Source organism: Salvia splendens, chromosome 14 (genome assembly GCF_004379255.2).
Source record: "Salvia splendens isolate huo1 chromosome 14, SspV2, whole genome shotgun sequence".
Lineage (NCBI taxonomy): Eukaryota > Viridiplantae > Streptophyta > Magnoliopsida > Lamiales > Lamiaceae > Salvia > Salvia splendens.
This window is the reverse complement of record NC_056045.1, coordinates 28030059-28046750: the sequence shown is the minus strand read 5'-3', so window position 1 is coordinate 28046750 and position 16692 is coordinate 28030059. Positions and strand designations below refer to the sequence as shown.

Sequence of the window (16692 nt, the reverse complement as noted above, 5' to 3'; positions counted from 1 at the left end):
GTGGAATGTGTAGTCTATTTACCATTTATGATAAAAGTGGAATAAGACTCTTAATAGGAGACATACGAGATTAAGACATACGAGAATGACAAAATAAGATTCTTTTAGGATTTAGAGTATTTATTTTAATTCTAATATATTATATAAATAAATAAAATAACAAATCAAAGTTGGAGTTCCATGTAGTAACTAATAGTATAAAATTTACAATGTTAAAAAAATTAAGATATTATTCAAACCAAAACATTTAAACAAAATAAGTAATAGTAGCACATGGATTTAATGAGAGTGATGCTAGCGGATGATGCTTATATAATATATGCTTATATAATATGGGTGGTGTTCGGTTTCCTAGATAAAATAATACCAAAATATAATCTAGGATTGAGTTGTGAAATTATTTTAGTTAAAGATGGTTAATTATGACTAATTATCCCATGATTATCAATCTAGAATTGAATTATGGGATTGAATCTCATGAACCAGGAGCGGATCTAGAAATTAATATGAAGAGGGGCTACAATATATAATAAACAAAATTTTAAGATATTGAGAAGGGGTATTTAAAGAAGAGTTTCAAATAAAGTTATAAATTAGACAAAAAATAGTATGGATAAAAAAAATTTAGGAGGGGCAAATGCCCCACCATTCTTCCATGTGGCTCCGCCCATGTCATGAATCAAACACACTACATATTTAATCCCGAGATATAATTTTGGAAATCGAATACCCCTGTACGTATATGTATAGTACGTCCTTTAATACAAAACCTTATAATTGAAGAAAATAGTAGTAGTAGATTTTCTTTTTCACACAATCAAAAGTACACCTCACTTCACCACCTTGAGTAGTATTTTTAATCAAAAGTACACCTCACTTCACCACCTCACTTCACCTCACTTCTACAAAGCCAAAATATACACAATCTTGAGTAGTATTTTTACTCTACATTTCTTCTACTCCAACATACTCCTATTTATCAAATGCTAACTCCAATTTTCTCATTCCTACTGCTGCAAGAGCTAAATAGTTTCAGCCACTACTGAGACCTCAAGTTCTCGAGATAATGGCCGAATTGTTGAGCTCCGATAAACAATGCATCTGCTGCAAGAATGAGTCCGAGCTGCAAAAGAGACTTCTGTGAATGGGAAGTTCTAGGATTAATGCTACCAACCGAACTTTAGAAGAGGCGAGGAAGAGATTACCAAACGAGCAGAGAAAACTAGTCGATAACCCCAGCCTTCCTTGGCAGATGCAACTCTCTGTTGATCAGTCCAACTATGCATATGACAAGGTATAATCAGTATGGTTGTCATAATTAGATAACCGATTTTCTTGTTATGGAGTTGTTTTCGTATGACTAGCTTAAGTAAGAGAAAGATTGTTAGAAGTTACCCAAGAAATTCCGAAAGCCCACCAATTCCTGCTAATTTAAAGGGCTGCGGCCCTTCCCTTTCGAGATCCTGTTAGTATGATCCAAAGGAGCCAATCAGATCAAGAATGTAAAGCCAGAGTTATGACATATGCTTACATATGCAAAATGAAAGAGAAACGACCACATTACCTCTTCTTCAGCAGCCTCCAAACCTCCCTGAACCCAGAAGAGGTTTTCGTATCCAGCATTATACAATAATTCACAAGCTGCGAGGGATCTGCCTGATCATGAGATGACTCAAATAGAAATCGGGGAGAAAAAAAGAATTATGTAGTAAATATGCAAAATTCGGATATCTACTGAAAAAAATTCCAGCCTTGTTCGTTTATAAAGCATGGCCAACGAATACGTGGATTTCTATCAATTGAAAGAAAATCTCACCTTAAGCCCTTCTGGCATGCCAGGATAAGATCTTTATCTCTTGGGTATTTCTCCGCCACTTTCGACAAGAAATCTCTGTTAAGAAAATATTGCATAAGAGATGCTTGTCATGTAATAAAAGTATATGCTATAATGAAAAGTGGACGAAGCAGTTATCATACTTGTTGAGAGATAATGTAGGAACTCCGCTCCACCACCCTCCTAAAAACGAAGAAACTTACATTTTAATTTGGAAAGACTTAAGGTAAGTATAAAACATATTGAAACAACACACAAGGCATTAAATTACATGAACAATCAACAAAACAAAACATAGGAAATAAATTCAATGTTCAACTAAATACCCATCATAAATCCCGTGATCTTCCTAGAAAGTGTGCCAGCATCCAAGCTATTGTCAACATCGAATATAGGAATCCACGTCGAGCCTTTTACCCATGCCTGAAAACAAGATTTGAAAACAGAATCTCCAATTGTAAAGCAACTTAAAAGGAGGAACTATAAACAGCTAATCTGACATTTTTTCAAAACAAAACGCCAAGTTCAAGAAAAGTATCGTTTAAAATAACTGGTTAGAGTGCAAAAAAACATTACAAATTTTGGAAAAGGGGAAATGGATGATGCCAAATTATAGTGATAAACAACCATAACAGTATTGTGTTCACCTTCTGACGCTCAATCGAGGGACGAACATCAAGTAAGGTTTTATCCGAGAGTTGAATAGCATATCCAGCTTCTTTTGGAGTTAGAACTTTGACTTTCCCTTCCCTAACCTAAGTTAGAAACACAATTTATATACTGAAATCAATTGAAACCATCATGGATGTAGCACCAAAACCCCAAATGAGAATAAGAAACTATACAGTAAATGCTAGATATTCAAATGTTAATAGCCAACTGAAAATGCAGAGAGACCGATACAAACGAAAGCTACATGCTGAATCACTTTTCTAATTAGCAGTACCATAATTGACATGTGCACGATGCTTGAACGTGTAAATGCAGCATATATATGCTCTTGTAAATTTTCTATAGCTTGATCCTTCGGCCCCCATGGGCTCTTCTCCATCACACTCTGATTTTTCAATCAAGAATGCATTTCTTGACAAAGTTCTCACACGAAATCTCACAAGATCCTAAATTTCACAATTATCCTACATATTGCAACACATTATCAAATTCAGGAAAAATCCACTCAAATGACTAATTTTCCCAATTTTCTACAAACCCTAAATAGGCTAATATGATGACACCAATTACCATTAATAGGTTTTCCATTATGTACAAAATCATTTTGCAACAAAAAAAAATTAAACTAGATAGTATCATAGTAACAACAAGTCTCTTCCTTGTACGATTCCTAATTCCCAAAATTAGCACAACGGAATTATCAAAATTACCAGAGCCTCCCATCTTTTTTTAGCAGCTGCCATATCCCTCATCTGCTTCACCTCGTATTCCTCTTCAACCACTTGCATTCGCGTCACACCCTGCCACAATTTTTCATACAAAAAAAAATCCATTTAATTAAGGGAAAAGGGAGACTCCAGAAACAGAAACTCAAAGGATGAAATTGTGTTTACATTGCGGCGAATACTGATGTTTGAGAAAGATGGAGCTGTGGCAATCGGCAGCGGCGCAAAGCCAGAAAGATATTTCCATTTAGTGGGTCTGCGATTGCGAGGGAAGTTTAGAGCGATGGTGGGAGAGAGCTGAAGACCCAAAGTTTCCATCTTGCTGAGAGTGAGAGGATTTCTTTGATTAGCAGAGTTTTTGTGCTACATGATTTTGCTTATCTGCTTATCCAAGAATCCAGTTTGGATAAACTCAGTAAAAGGAGATACATACCAAAATCTTTACGGAGTATTAAATCCCAACTCTAGTTTTCTATTAAGAAATTTAATTAAATGATTAGTAGAAAATTAATTAAATACAAAATAAAATAATTATAAAAATTAAAAAAGTTGATATTTTTAATATAGATAAGATTTGAACGTCTTAAAAATATACATGAGTCATTTAATTACGTACTTAATTCATTGTTCTTTCCGTATGAAAATATTAAAACGTTGGTCTTCGTCGCAAGGGAAGAGCTACATGAAGGCCACTGGGGGCTTAAGCCCCTAATGAATTTAACTTTTTTAGTCCACGAAAAATATGGCACATTTGACTTTTTTAGTTGTTCACGAAAAATAAGGCACATTCAAATAATATGAACCTCACATTCCATTAACACTACTTCTTCTTTCTTACTTTTTTTCTCTTTTCCCTTACTAATAATATGGACTTCACATTCCACTAATACTGCTTCTCTCTTACTTTTTTCTCTTCTCTCTTACTTTACCAATTCTACATTAAACTATTCACAAAATGTCCTATTTTTCATGGACGGAGGGAGTATAAGTTATTATGCAAAAGAAAATTGATGTTACGTACGTGTTTTATACTTCTTCTAGACCGATCATAAGAAAGTCTAAATTCATACAGTACGTTACAACTTCAATTATTCCACGCACACTTTGAAGAAAATCAGTGAATCATAATTAATGCTTGAAGAAATTCGACTAAAATCCAAAGTCTATTAAAAAAGGTTTTTGCTATTTTTTCAATTTTTTTTGTACATAACTTTAGTCTTTGTAGTATTAAGAACTTAATTCTTGAAATGTGTTTAGTTTCAGAAAATCGGATAAATCACACAAATTCAAGAGTTGAATTTCATTAAAAATAATGTCATACTTATTGACTATTTAAATCATGTGACACTATACATACTTTCCATTCCAACTTTCACCTCCACAATTATAGCCAAAACACATCAAATTTTACTATTTCAAAATAATACATTAAAAATGATTCTGCAGATTCCCTTCATGATTCAACTTCTCACATTCATCACTCTCCTCTTTTTAGTGCTTCACAAAGCAATCAGAAAGCCCGCGAAAGCTCCCGAATATCGGGAACCTCCACCAGCTCGGCAAACTCCCCCACCGCTCCCTCCAAAAACTCTCCCAAAAACACGACGATCTCATGTTCCTACACCTCGGATTCCAGCCAGCACTCGTCGTCTCATCTGCCGAAAAAGCCCGCGACATCTTCAAGCACCACGACCTCGCAATCTCAGGCCGGCCCGCTGTCTACGCAATTGGCTTTTGTTGTCAGCTTTGTGGCGGCGGTGATAGACATTGTAGAGAGAAAGAACGGTACGCGACCATGGGCGGGCCCAAGTGAGGAAGGGGAGGGGCTTAAGCCCTCATTGATATTATTTTTTAAACCTTTTTCTATTAAGTTTTTAAAAAAATTATTAAGATTTAGTGTAAATTATTATGTAAAAGCCCCTACAAATGATCTAATTTATTCAAAAGTATACTTTAGAATAAAATTTACAAATTTCAGCCCATATGGATAAATATTTCTGCGTCCGCCCCTGTACGCAACGGCAAAACTGCCATTACGTACAAGAATGAAGTAAATAATCCTATTAGAATGAAGTAAAAAGCTACTGGAATGAATTAATATATTCTGGAATGAAATTAAATCCTCCGAATATATTAGCATGACTTATTTGCCTTAGACTGGAGTAAAAATAATTTATAAATTAGTGAATCTCATCCATTAAAATTAGATTTAAAAATCTTAATTTGGTATAGTTATGCGGTTCAGCAGTGGATTTGCATATGGTGGGACTAGTTATCAATATATTCAATCCGTCCAATCATGTATCAGTATTTGTCAACTTCGATTTAGGAAGAATATTAAAAATTGTAGAGAAGTGAAAGGAAAAGTTATTGATGTAATATGAGTTTTGTTTTTTTATGTATTAATTCTTCATTAGTCTATTAAAAATACAGATTGACGGATGATAGTGTTTTAATACTGTATGGAACTAGTAAAATATAAGAAAGAAGATATACATACAATATAATTAAAGTAAAAGAAAAAAAAATCGTGGTACAAGTTGCTAGGAGAAAGAAAGATAAAAAAATAAGTACTGAGAGTAATTTTTTTATTTTTAATAATACTAATTTTACTAGATGGATGAAAAATAAAAAAGATGAGATTATTTTTTCTGAAACGATGGAGTATGAAATTTATTTATTAAAAATATTAAAAGTAAAATATGACATTTTATTGAGGACATCTCCTTTTGATAAATTAGAACATTTTATGGTGGACCTCCCTCCATCCATAAAAAATATTTTCGTCTGTGGACGACACGAATTTTAATTAGAAATTGGGTAAAGTAAGAAAGAAGGTGAAAAAATAGGTGAAGTAAGTAAAATATGAAAGAGAGAAAAAGTGGGTAAAATATGTGAGAGAAACTTTCCATTTTTAGAAATGATACTATTTTTCGTGGACGGAAGGAGTATTATTTTTTACAAAATACAATTTTATGGTGGACATGGAGTATTATTTTTGACAAAATAATTTGCTTTACCGCAATCATCGATCATTCAACGTGACATGAACCAAACATACTACTCCCTCCGTCCCCCAAATTTTGTCACAGTTTGACCGGACACGGGTTTTAAAAAATATAATGTAAAGTGGGTTGAAAAAGTTGGTAGGATTTGGGTCCTACTTTTAAAGTATTAGTTTTATAATAAAATGTGAGTGAGAATAAGTTAGTGTAATATGAGGTCTACTACAAAAAAATGATAAAAAGTTAAATGTGACAAATTTTATGGGACAGATGGAAACGGGAAAATGTGACAAAATTTCAGGGATGGACTGCAAACCTTATACTCCTAAAAGTACAGAGCATCGATATTACTTTATCAATGTGAATGGCCTTATAACAATGTCTCAATTGCACATACTATAACATAAGTAAGAATTATTATAGATTCGAGGTTTGAGTAATCTCGATGTACATATAACGTTATAAGTACAAAAAAGAGTTTACCAAGAGCATAGTCTTAAGCTGATCATCCGTGAGCTGAGATTCCTTCTGCACTCGAAGCAACACATCAATGATATCCCTTTCGCCGGAATCCGCCGCCGCCCAATCACGATGCTCCCCGATCACCCTCTCAAAAACCCCTTCCAAATCCCGACGACTCTCCGCAATCCTTCTATCCACACCATTGATCCGATTAACCCAACCCATACCCGGAAAATAATCAGCCAAGTTAAACTCTACACCAAACCTTTGCATCTCACCAAAAATATCCCTGAAACTCCTCCCTTCCCAGCCCCCCCCCCCCCCCCCCCGCCGCCGGCCGCCCCGAACACAGCGCGGGTGACGAAGCTGTTCGACATATCAAACACCGCCGCGCTCAAGTCGACAGGGTCCGGAAATGAAGTCGATCATCCGGCCAACTTCCTCGGCCCGGATGTGGCGGAACGACCCGACCCGCTTCGCCGTCATCAGCTCGTGGACTAAGATTCTCCGCGGTTCTCTCCAGTAGAATCCGTACGGTGCGGTCGAGACGCAGGAGAGGTTGTCACGGGCTTTGTCGGCTGATGAGACGACTAATACCGGCCTGAATCCGAGGTGTAAGGACATGAGATCGCCGTGTTTTGGGAGAGTTTTTGGAGGGAGCGGTGGGGGAGTTTGAAGTAGGTGGAGGTTGCCGATGATCGGGAGCTTTCGCGGCCCGGGAAGGAGCTTCCCGGCCTTTCTGATTGCTTTGTTTATTATTAGGAATGATGATGAATGTGAGAAGTGGAATCATGTATGGAATCTGCAGATTCATTTTTTGAAGAAGAAAATATATGTGATTTTGGCTAGGATTGTGGAGGTGGAATATGAAATATATAGTGTCAAATGATTTAAATAGTCAATAAATATACCATTATTTTTAATAAAATTCAACTCTTGAAAGTAGCAATGACTTTAAAGACTAGATTTCTACTACAAAAATATTGAAAAAATAGCAGACATTTTTTAACGGACTTTGGATTTTAGTCGAATTTCTTCAAGCATTAATTATGATTCGTTCACTGATTTTCTACTAACTGTGCGCGGAGTAATTGAAGAAGTAACGTATGAGTTTAGACTGTTTGTAATGATCATTCCAGAAGAAGTATAAAACGTACGTAAAATCAATTTTCTTTCCGGATTTATTGCCGCTAATATGATCGGTGGTCTTTGTGGTAAGGCTTAGACGACGAGGGTAATTTGGAGCTATTGGACGGAGTACGCAACAGTTGAGAATGAGGTGTGGCGGTAATTTCATTATGAGTACATTTTTGTGCAGAAATTTATATCAGTTTGGATAAATTAGATCATTGATATGAATTTTTGCATAATAACTTATAGAATAAAACATAGATATATTAGAAAAAGTTATAGTTAAAGAAAAACATTAAAAAGTTAAAATCATTAGGGGCTTAAAACTGGCGGTTAAAACCGAACTGGCGGTTAAAACCGAAACCGTGACCGCCGGTTACGGTTCCGAACCGAGAATTTACCCGAATTTGATAATGTGTTGCAATGTGGTAGGAGCGGTGGGGGAGTTCTCCCGGGCTTTCTGATTGCTTTGTTTATTATTAGGAAGAGGAGTGTGATGAATGTGAAGTGGAATCATGAAAGGAATCTGCAGATTCATTTTATTCTTTTTCTATATTTGGTTAGGGTTTGTGAAGGTGGAAGTTGTAATGCAATGTTTTGGAATAAATAGAGGTAAAGGCTTAATAGTCAACAATATACTATTTCACTCTGTAATGCAATATTCTAATTTTATAGTTTCCACTATTGTAGACGAATGTTTTTCATCTCCTCAGTCCTTCGGTTGACTTGGCATAGTAGTAGCACCTCTTTTTAAAAAATATTTTGGAAAATGTGCCAAAAAAAAGTTAGTGGAATGTGGGGTCCATTACCAAAAATTATACTCTATTCGTTTTATAGTAGTGGGGGCGCTTCTTTTTGGCATGCGATTTAAGAAAAGTTGTTTTACGTGAGTTAGATAAAGAAAGAATAAAGTAGAAAATGAAAAGGGAAGAGATGAAGAGAGAATAAAGTAAAGGAGAAGAAATGAGTTGACTTTTACTAAAAAATAAATGACTTTACTATTATGGAACGTAACAAAATGGCAAAATGACTATGCAGAGAATGTGAAAACACATTGTATGCACTGTATTACAGATTGAGGCTAATTTGAGTAATATGGTGTACCTGTAAATTTAAAAAGTACAAGAACATCGATATAATTTTTGAATGTACGTACCCCCACTTCTAATTATTGACTGAGCAAGCTATTAAGCAAAGAGGAGTCTTCTTATGCATAACAATCCCAACTGATTCATCCATATCAATATCCTTCGCTGAGATTCCTTCCGGAAGCTTCCAATTGAATCGAAACAAAAGATTCGCCACCGCCAGCTCCACCACCGGAATCGAGAAGTTGATCCCGGGGCACCCCCTCCTCCCAGCTCCAAACGGCAGCAGCTCGAAATGCGGCCTCTAAAATCGACTTCGCTATCCTCGAACCTCTCTGGAGAGAATTCCCTAAGTTTTTGCCATATCACTGGATCCGTCGACATCGCTGCCACGTTGAAGAAAACCCTCGTTTTGTCAAATGGTGCTTGAAGATATCGTGGGCTTTATCGGCTGATGAGACGACGGGTGCTGGTTGGAATCCGAGGTGTAGGAACATGAGATCGCCGTGTTTTTGTGAGAGTTTTTGGAGGGAGCGAGCGGTGGGGGAGTTTGCCTAGCTGGTGGAGGTTCCCGATGATCTCGGGAGCTTTCGTGACCCGGGAAGGAGTTTCCCGGGCTTTCTAATTGCTTTGTGAAGCACTAAAAAGAGGAGAGTGATGAATGTGAGAAATGGAATGAAGAGAATCTGCATTATCATTTTATTATTTTGGTGTGGTTTGGTTAGGGACGTTTGGAATGGAAAATTTTGGAATAAATAGAGGCAACGGTTCAATAGTCATCAATATTATTTTTGATAAAATAATTTGCTTCATTTAAATAATTCTATCGATGTTAGAGTTTGTGACGGAGTTAAAAGCTCTGATGGATTTAGGAATATGTTACATATATTCTGACATTAATTTCTTTAATTGTTTGAGGTTGCTGAAGTAAGTGGAAAAGCACAACCAAGCCACTCGGCTGAATGGATAAACCCGAATGGTCCAGAGACAATGACTCCGTTAGAATATGTGAACAAAATTAGTAGGTTAATGATATCTTGGGATTTATTTCAATATAGAGTATGTCTATTTTTAAGTGTATATTGTGTATTTCTTGCTTACTGCTTCATTCCCTCTGATCTCTGTAAACGTAATTATTCATTCAATACTCCACAATTTAATAGACTCGACCGAATGAGTGGTGAAGCATAACCCACTCGAACAAATGCATAATTTGAAGATTCGACATGACTTTTTGAAGTCAATCTCTTTCCAACTATAAATATGTAACCTAGAATTCAAAAAATTTATCAATGTGACCATCCGCTATCATTCATACTTCATTCCACCATCGTTACACTTATGAGAGGAAGATCGAGTGAAGCAGAACAAGGAAGTCGAGAAAGATTGCAGATACAGCGAGATCAATTGATCCACTTCGGTTTCATTGATTAGTTTTTTAACACGAATATAATTATTATTGTGATTTGATTCTCTATGCATAAACAAAGATGGGCCAACAGTTTACGGCCCACTGGGCCCTCCATAACATGACAGTGTTGCAAATTTTTGTGGCCTTCTTGGTACGACTTTTTTAATTATTAAATAAAAGTTGTTTAGAGGTAAGTTCTGTATCAAGTCTGATAAGACTCCCCACCTTTGCCCCCTAAAAAAGTTTGATAAAATTTTAATTATAATTTTAATGTGTTGTTCAATCCTGAAAATTTTAATTATAATTTCAATGAGTATTGAGAAATACAAAGAAAAGTGGGTAAAAAATAATTAATTGAGCTAGCGTTAGTCCTATTTTAGTAAAAGATAAATAACATATGTCTAATGACGGACAAATCGAAAAGAAGATAATGAGACATGTATTTACAAATTGTGTATTTACATGTACAATTTTCTTTTCTCTATTTTTTCAAAGAAGAAGACTACTAATACTACAAAGTGTCTTTAGCAATAGATAATCCAAAGTATCTTCCCTTTTCACCATACAAAAGTTAGTGCAGCAATAATACTTTTGTTTATTTAATTTTCGTTCCATATAAAAGTATTCAAGCTCACTGGACTATTTTGTATTATTGTGTGGAGAATCTTTGGAATAATTCACTTTAAAAAGCACTTTTAATTCTCTCCAGTCAGATTATTTTATTGTGTCTGGTCTTTATTAAACCAGTCATAAAATAGTTATTTACTTGATTTGATTGCAAAGAACTCAAATCCAAAGAGTTTCTTCATCTCAAAGCGTCTAACTAAAAACCTAATCATGATTGTAATTTTCTTTGTCTAAAGTCAAATGAGGAGTAATATTCAACAAACAATTATTTTACGTAATCATGGAGTTTACGTCTATCGTCTGATGTATTTTGTTTGAGAAACAAAAAAAACAAATAATTCTAATATGATAATGTTTTGAAACACAACAAATTTCTATTAGTAGGAAAAAAACACTAACTTGTTTGAGCGTATAATGCAATAGTTAACTTTATAATTTACTCATATGTAATTAATTCAACCAAAAATCACATGACATTAGGTCACATATATGAAATATTATTTCCTTAATTAACATACGACAGTATTTTATTATTTTTTATTCATTTTTTTTACATTTTTTTTAAAAACTACTCTATGTCTCAAAAAAATATGCACTCATTTTTTTTAGCTCGCTTTACAAGAATATGCACTTTTTAGTTTTAAAAACTTTTTTCTTTCTAATGTGAGACCCATTCTCAACTACTAATACTTTAATTACTTTTTCTTTTTCATCTCTCTTACTTTACCAATTATTCATTAAAACTTGTGTTTAATCGAAAGTGCATACTCTTGTGGGACGAAAATAGCATGAGTTAAATTTATTCATGTACATATAAAGTACACTACGTATTATTTAAGAGGATCATGGAGACGTAATATGGGAGAGAGATTAAGAGGATCATCATTCATCAATCTTATAATCGTCCAAATGTGAGAAACAAAAGGATCTTATCCTAATTCATAAAGTTATTGATAGAGATATCAATTCACTTAAATATTATTGGACTAAAAACATGTTGAAATTGAAAGCGATAAATTGAAAATGACTTGCTTATGAAATCGTCTAAATTTGAGTTGGGTTATAATCAAATACTACATTTATTTCTTTGTTTTGACGACTTCTATAGCTTTTGTCCAATCACCAATGTGTACATTATTAGGTCAACGAGTTACATTCACTTCTACTAAACAATGTACAAAACAAAACTAATTAATAAATTAAACCTAGCTAGTCGATCATGTTATTTTCATTTAATTTAATAATGTAAAATTTTAAGCTTATTTACTCATCAACCCAATTTATTTTATGAACAAACATGTACTCACATTAAGCTATCTTATTTCTATTTCATTTATATCAAAATAGTTTACTACTACTATATTTAATATTCTTATGAGGTGACCTTTATTTGGTTCAAACAATTCACAATCACTTTATTTATTTTAATATAAGAGATGCTATCACATCTTACCATATCATATTAATTGAAGTTAATATATTTGCAAAGAATTAATCAAATTAATAGGAACTAAATATGTACTGTAAATGATTTTATTCAATCAAGCAACACGTCAATTAAATATCACATGTTACTTTATCGACAAAAAAAACTTTCACAATTGTAGTTTAATTCTCTATCTCTATCTCTATCTCTATCTCTATCTCTATCTCTATCTTCACCGTCACTCAAATGCGCCGAGGTAGAGTGTTGAAACTGCAGTAACGAGGTGAGGAAGGATTCTACAATAATGGAACTGATATAAAAACGTTCATAGCTTTTAATTTTTTCATGCTATATATCTGGCAAATTGTGATTTCAATTTTCCCCTTTTCATGTTAGGTTATCTATAATTTTTTTTCTAACAATTTTCCTTGGTTAAAGGTTCCAAGTTTGATGGGTTTAGATACATAGAATGAGATGATTCTAGAACTGTTTTTATATGCCAATAATTTTTTTTGGGGTATGCTTTTATATGTTTACTAAAAAAGCTCTAATGAAGACTCAATCTTGGAGTAAGAATTTTATTAGATTTTCAAGGTATTGGTTTCCCTCATCATCCTTCCTTTAGTGGGACCATTGATTCCTTCTGATTTCGCTATAATTCATGTGTGCCCTAATTATTGTGTTCTGGTAAATTGGACTTTGTAAAGATTTGGTTTTGAATATCAATGATTTTTTTTGTAGTAGCTATAACTTGGTATTGGTTCAAAGTGTCTTATTTGTATAGGTTCCCTCTCTCTATTTCTCTTTTGTTTTTAGTTGATTACTTAAATCATCTCACAAATGTGAAACTCCCCCCATATGTATCTTTCACATGTAAATGTATCAATTTGATAGAGAAATTCTTGATGTAAGGATGAGCTGAATAAAAAGCTCAATAGGTATAGAGGTTCGAGCCAAGTGTAGTTGCATCGTATTCTAGTTGGATGTTAGGTGTAATGAAGCTCACAAAGAAACACTCTCCAAGCATCTAAAACTTTCTATATAATGCCAATTGTTAGTTTGATCGGAATGCTGTGATATGTGCTTGTATTGGTGGACAAATTCAATTTTCTGTTTGAGTGCATTCTTATTCAATGAAAGTATGTCTTTTTAGGTTCAAGAGCTAATGGGTAACAGGAGTTCGAAAAGGTCAATATCAGGCCGGTACACATCTTATGCATCCAGTTCAAATTCATGGAGCCATAATGCCTATCCGCAGTCATCATATCCTCCATCTAGTCACAACTATGCTCCTCCAACTCCGAGCTACGGCGATCCACCCCCAGAATCCAAGAGAAGGCTGGAGAGGAAGTACTCGAGAATAGATGACAATTACAATAACATAGATCAGGTGCAACTATTCTTGCATAGATCTGAATATTGAACTTAGAAAGTTAGAATTAGCTGAAGTAAGACTTCTTACACATTCAGTTATATTAGATGGATGACTTACGAAGAACCCTGATTTTTACTTACTGTCTCGATATGTCTAATGCATTTTGTAATCTGGAAATATTGTCCTGCTGCATGTTATACCAAAATATTAGGAGTTTATGCACATAAAAGCTTCTGTGATCTAGTTGTCTTATGTTGTCGTACAGCCGCAGTGTGGCGCTGCGGAAGCTTGGCCATCAAACACATTTAATAGGTTTACTTTTTTTGTTTGGAACAATGGTGGACTCTGTCTGTTTTCAAAACAATTTTTTCCCATTGGTTTATTTACTTTCTGAATGGTTCCTAGTAGCAATTTATTGAATGACTCTGCTTAATGAGTTCTTGGTTGCTGTAGGTCACGGATGCCCTTGCACGTGCTGGTCTGGAATCCTCAAATTTAATAGTTGGTATTGATTTCACGAAGAGCAATGAGTGGACTGGTATAGACACTCTCCCGGGCAACAAATTCTTTGGAAGTAAAGTAGTTGGTTTATTGCAATTTCCTTTGGTCTCAGGTGCCAGGTCATTTCATAGGAGAAGTTTGCACCACATTGGCGATGAGCAGAATCCCTATGAACAAGCCATATCAATCATCGGAAGAACACTATCCAAATTCGATGAAGACAATTTGATTCCTTGCTTCGGATTTGGAGATGGTATACTCTTGAGTGTCTTATTGGTTCTGACACTCTACAGCAAGAAAAAAGTTGGTCTTGATCTTATTATTGTTGTAATATTTGACAGCTTCGACACATGACCAAGAAGTCTTCAGCTTTTTCCCGGACGAGAGATTTTGTGAGGGTTTTGAAGAAGTAATGTCACGATATAGAGAACTAGTTCCCCAATTGCGACTTGCAGGTTCATGTCCGAGCCTTGTGATTTGAACCTTTTATAATTGGTTTTTTCTGGTAACAATATCTCCGTTTGTTCTCTACAGGACCAACATCATTTGCTCCTGTCATTGAAATGGCTATCACTATTGTGGAACAGAGCGGTGGCCAGTACCACGCATTAGTGATTATAGCTGATGGGCAGGTTAGATTAATGTCCCTTTTTGATGCCCTGATCTAAATTATCTATATGTCAATGAAAAGTGGTATACTGGTTTAAATTAATAGTTTCCCTGAAAAGTTTCAGTCTGTGATTGTAAAGAGTTTGTTTTTGGTCAGTCTTGTTTATAAATATTTTCAAAATCAAGTAGTATAGCACTTGCAACAACTCACGCATACATAGATTTCTGAATCTTCTTTGTAATTTTATTTTCCTATTTCATGATGGCAGGTTACGAGAAGTGTTGACACTGATCGTGGCCAGTTAAGTCCCCAAGAGAAGAAAACGGTTGATGCAATTGTCAAAGCAAGGTGCTTTACTCGTAGTCATCATATAGTGTTTTTGAAGGATGTACAAGCAGTCATCTAAATTTGATCAAGATTTGAACTCTAAATTCCTCGGTTTTTATCTTGTTCTATTGTTAATTTTACAGTGAGTACCCCTTGTCAATAATATTAGTGGGAGTTGGAGATGGGCCTTGGGATATGATGAAGGAATTTGACGACAATATTCCTGCTCGTGCCTTTGACAATTTTCAGGTATATTAATCTCATGCAACTCTTTCTTGATGACAAATTATCAGAGAAAAAAACATAGTGTTACCATTCCACAATCGATATGAAGTCTAATTCTACTTTTATTCTGTACGTGTAGTTTGTAAACTTCACAGATATTATGTCAAAAAACATGGACCCTTCCCGGAAAGAGGCCGAGTTTGCACTTTCAGCTTTGATGGAAATACCTTCTCAATACAAAGCAACACTCGAGCTTAATATTCTTGGGTTAATCCTCATCCATAAGTGTTTTGTTTAGTTACTTATTTTCGATTTCTTTGTGGGATTTTTGTTGCAATCTCATACCATAATTGAAACGTGAACCAGTGCTTCAAGAGGGAAAGGTATAGATCGGGTTCCTCTCCCTCCTCCTCTGTACGGTGCAGCTTCTTTCTCCACGCCAAAACCTTCCCGCTCGAACAGTTTCCAGCCGAGCGCGCCTTCTTCTAGCCAGCGGGAGCCAGTTTTAAGAACAAGCCAATCTGGAAGCCATTCTTCTTCTGAGAACCATGTAAGAAATCCATATTTTCACTTGGTTCTCGTTTTGCACATGAACTAAAAATTATGCCTCTAAATAGACGAACTTTCAATGGTTTTCACTTTTCACGTGATTGTCTGTTTTTGGTTAATTAATGTTATTACGGTTATATCTAAAGTGACGTACACATCCAACTACGTTGTTTAGTATATCGATCATTGAATAAAGTGCTTTGCATAAGATATAACTTCCATTCATCTTTACAGCTCTGTCCAATCTGCATCACTGAACCGAAGGATATGGCATTTGGCTGCGGACACCAGGTACGACGTTGCTCTTTCTGTGACACTTTACGTCCGAAAGATATACTGCACATATAATCATCCTCGATTCATTCTCTCCCCCTTTCTCATGTATTGAACAGACCTGCTGTGAATGCGGGCAAGACCTCTCGACGTGCCCAATTTGTCGGATGACGATTCATACGAGGATAAAGCTCTACTAGACGATCACTCGTTTAACGCTCTACTTCATCTCTCAATGCAGAAATATGCAATGGATGTTCACTGTGAAACCTGGCTTATTATTACTGACTAGATATAAGATGAATTTCTTCAGCATTATTTTTGTACATATGCTTCTGTAATATTCTATTGTTATTTTTTCACTAATAAGAATTCTGTCTTGTTTTAGTTGAAGAATGCTAGTATTATGATATTCTGGAATATAGAAGTACTATTAATTTCTTTTGCAAAT

The 16692-nt window shown here is 35.0% G+C and overlaps 2 protein-coding genes across 2 annotated transcripts; one reads left to right on the top strand and one right to left on the bottom strand.

The window, feature by feature from the left end:
* Positions 1-777: 777 nt before the first annotated feature.
* Positions 778-3647, bottom strand: LOC121766136 (rhodanese-like domain-containing protein 11, chloroplastic). The gene is made up of 10 exons (XM_042162481.1): positions 3400-3647; positions 3217-3306; positions 2482-2589; positions 2161-2257; positions 1978-2017; positions 1817-1891; positions 1565-1652; positions 1396-1463; positions 1206-1278; positions 778-1123 (listed from the first exon to the last, which is right to left on the bottom strand). Exons 1-10 carry the CDS (start codon positions 3547-3549, stop codon positions 1040-1042), a joined length of 873 nt encoding a protein of 290 aa, XP_042018415.1. The 5' UTR covers positions 3550-3647; the 3' UTR covers positions 778-1039.
* Positions 3648-12519: 8872 nt separating this feature from the next.
* Positions 12520-16691, top strand: LOC121765489 (E3 ubiquitin-protein ligase RGLG2-like). The gene is made up of 12 exons (XM_042161665.1): positions 12520-12664; positions 13535-13771; positions 14210-14294; positions 14370-14510; positions 14599-14712; positions 14792-14889; positions 15136-15215; positions 15338-15443; positions 15559-15686; positions 15786-15969; positions 16203-16259; positions 16361-16691. Exons 2-12 carry the CDS (start codon positions 13547-13549, stop codon positions 16439-16441), a joined length of 1299 nt encoding a protein of 432 aa, XP_042017599.1. The 5' UTR covers positions 12520-12664; positions 13535-13546; the 3' UTR covers positions 16442-16691.
* The last annotated feature ends 1 nt before the right edge of the window (position 16692 follows it).

Coding starts and splice junctions, on each gene's coding strand:
- LOC121766136 (XM_042162481.1), bottom strand. CDS start 3,549: ATGGAAACTTTGGGTCTTCAGCTCTCTCCCACCATCGCTCTAAACTTC. Junction 3,307..3,399: donor ACATCAGTATTCGCCGCAAT/GTAAACACAATT, acceptor AAATTGTGGCAG/GGTGTGACGCGAATGCAAGT. Junction 1,464..1,564: donor TGGAGGCTGCTGAAGAAGAG/GTAATGTGGTCG, acceptor TCATACTAACAG/GATCTCGAAAGGGAAGGGCC.
- LOC121765489 (XM_042161665.1), top strand. CDS start 13,547: ATGGGTAACAGGAGTTCGAAAAGGTCAATATCAGGCCGGTACACATCT. Junction 14,713..14,791: donor TCCCCAATTGCGACTTGCAG/GTTCATGTCCGA, acceptor TGTTCTCTACAG/GACCAACATCATTTGCTCCT. Junction 15,687..15,785: donor CTCGAGCTTAATATTCTTGG/GTTAATCCTCAT, acceptor AACGTGAACCAG/TGCTTCAAGAGGGAAAGGTA.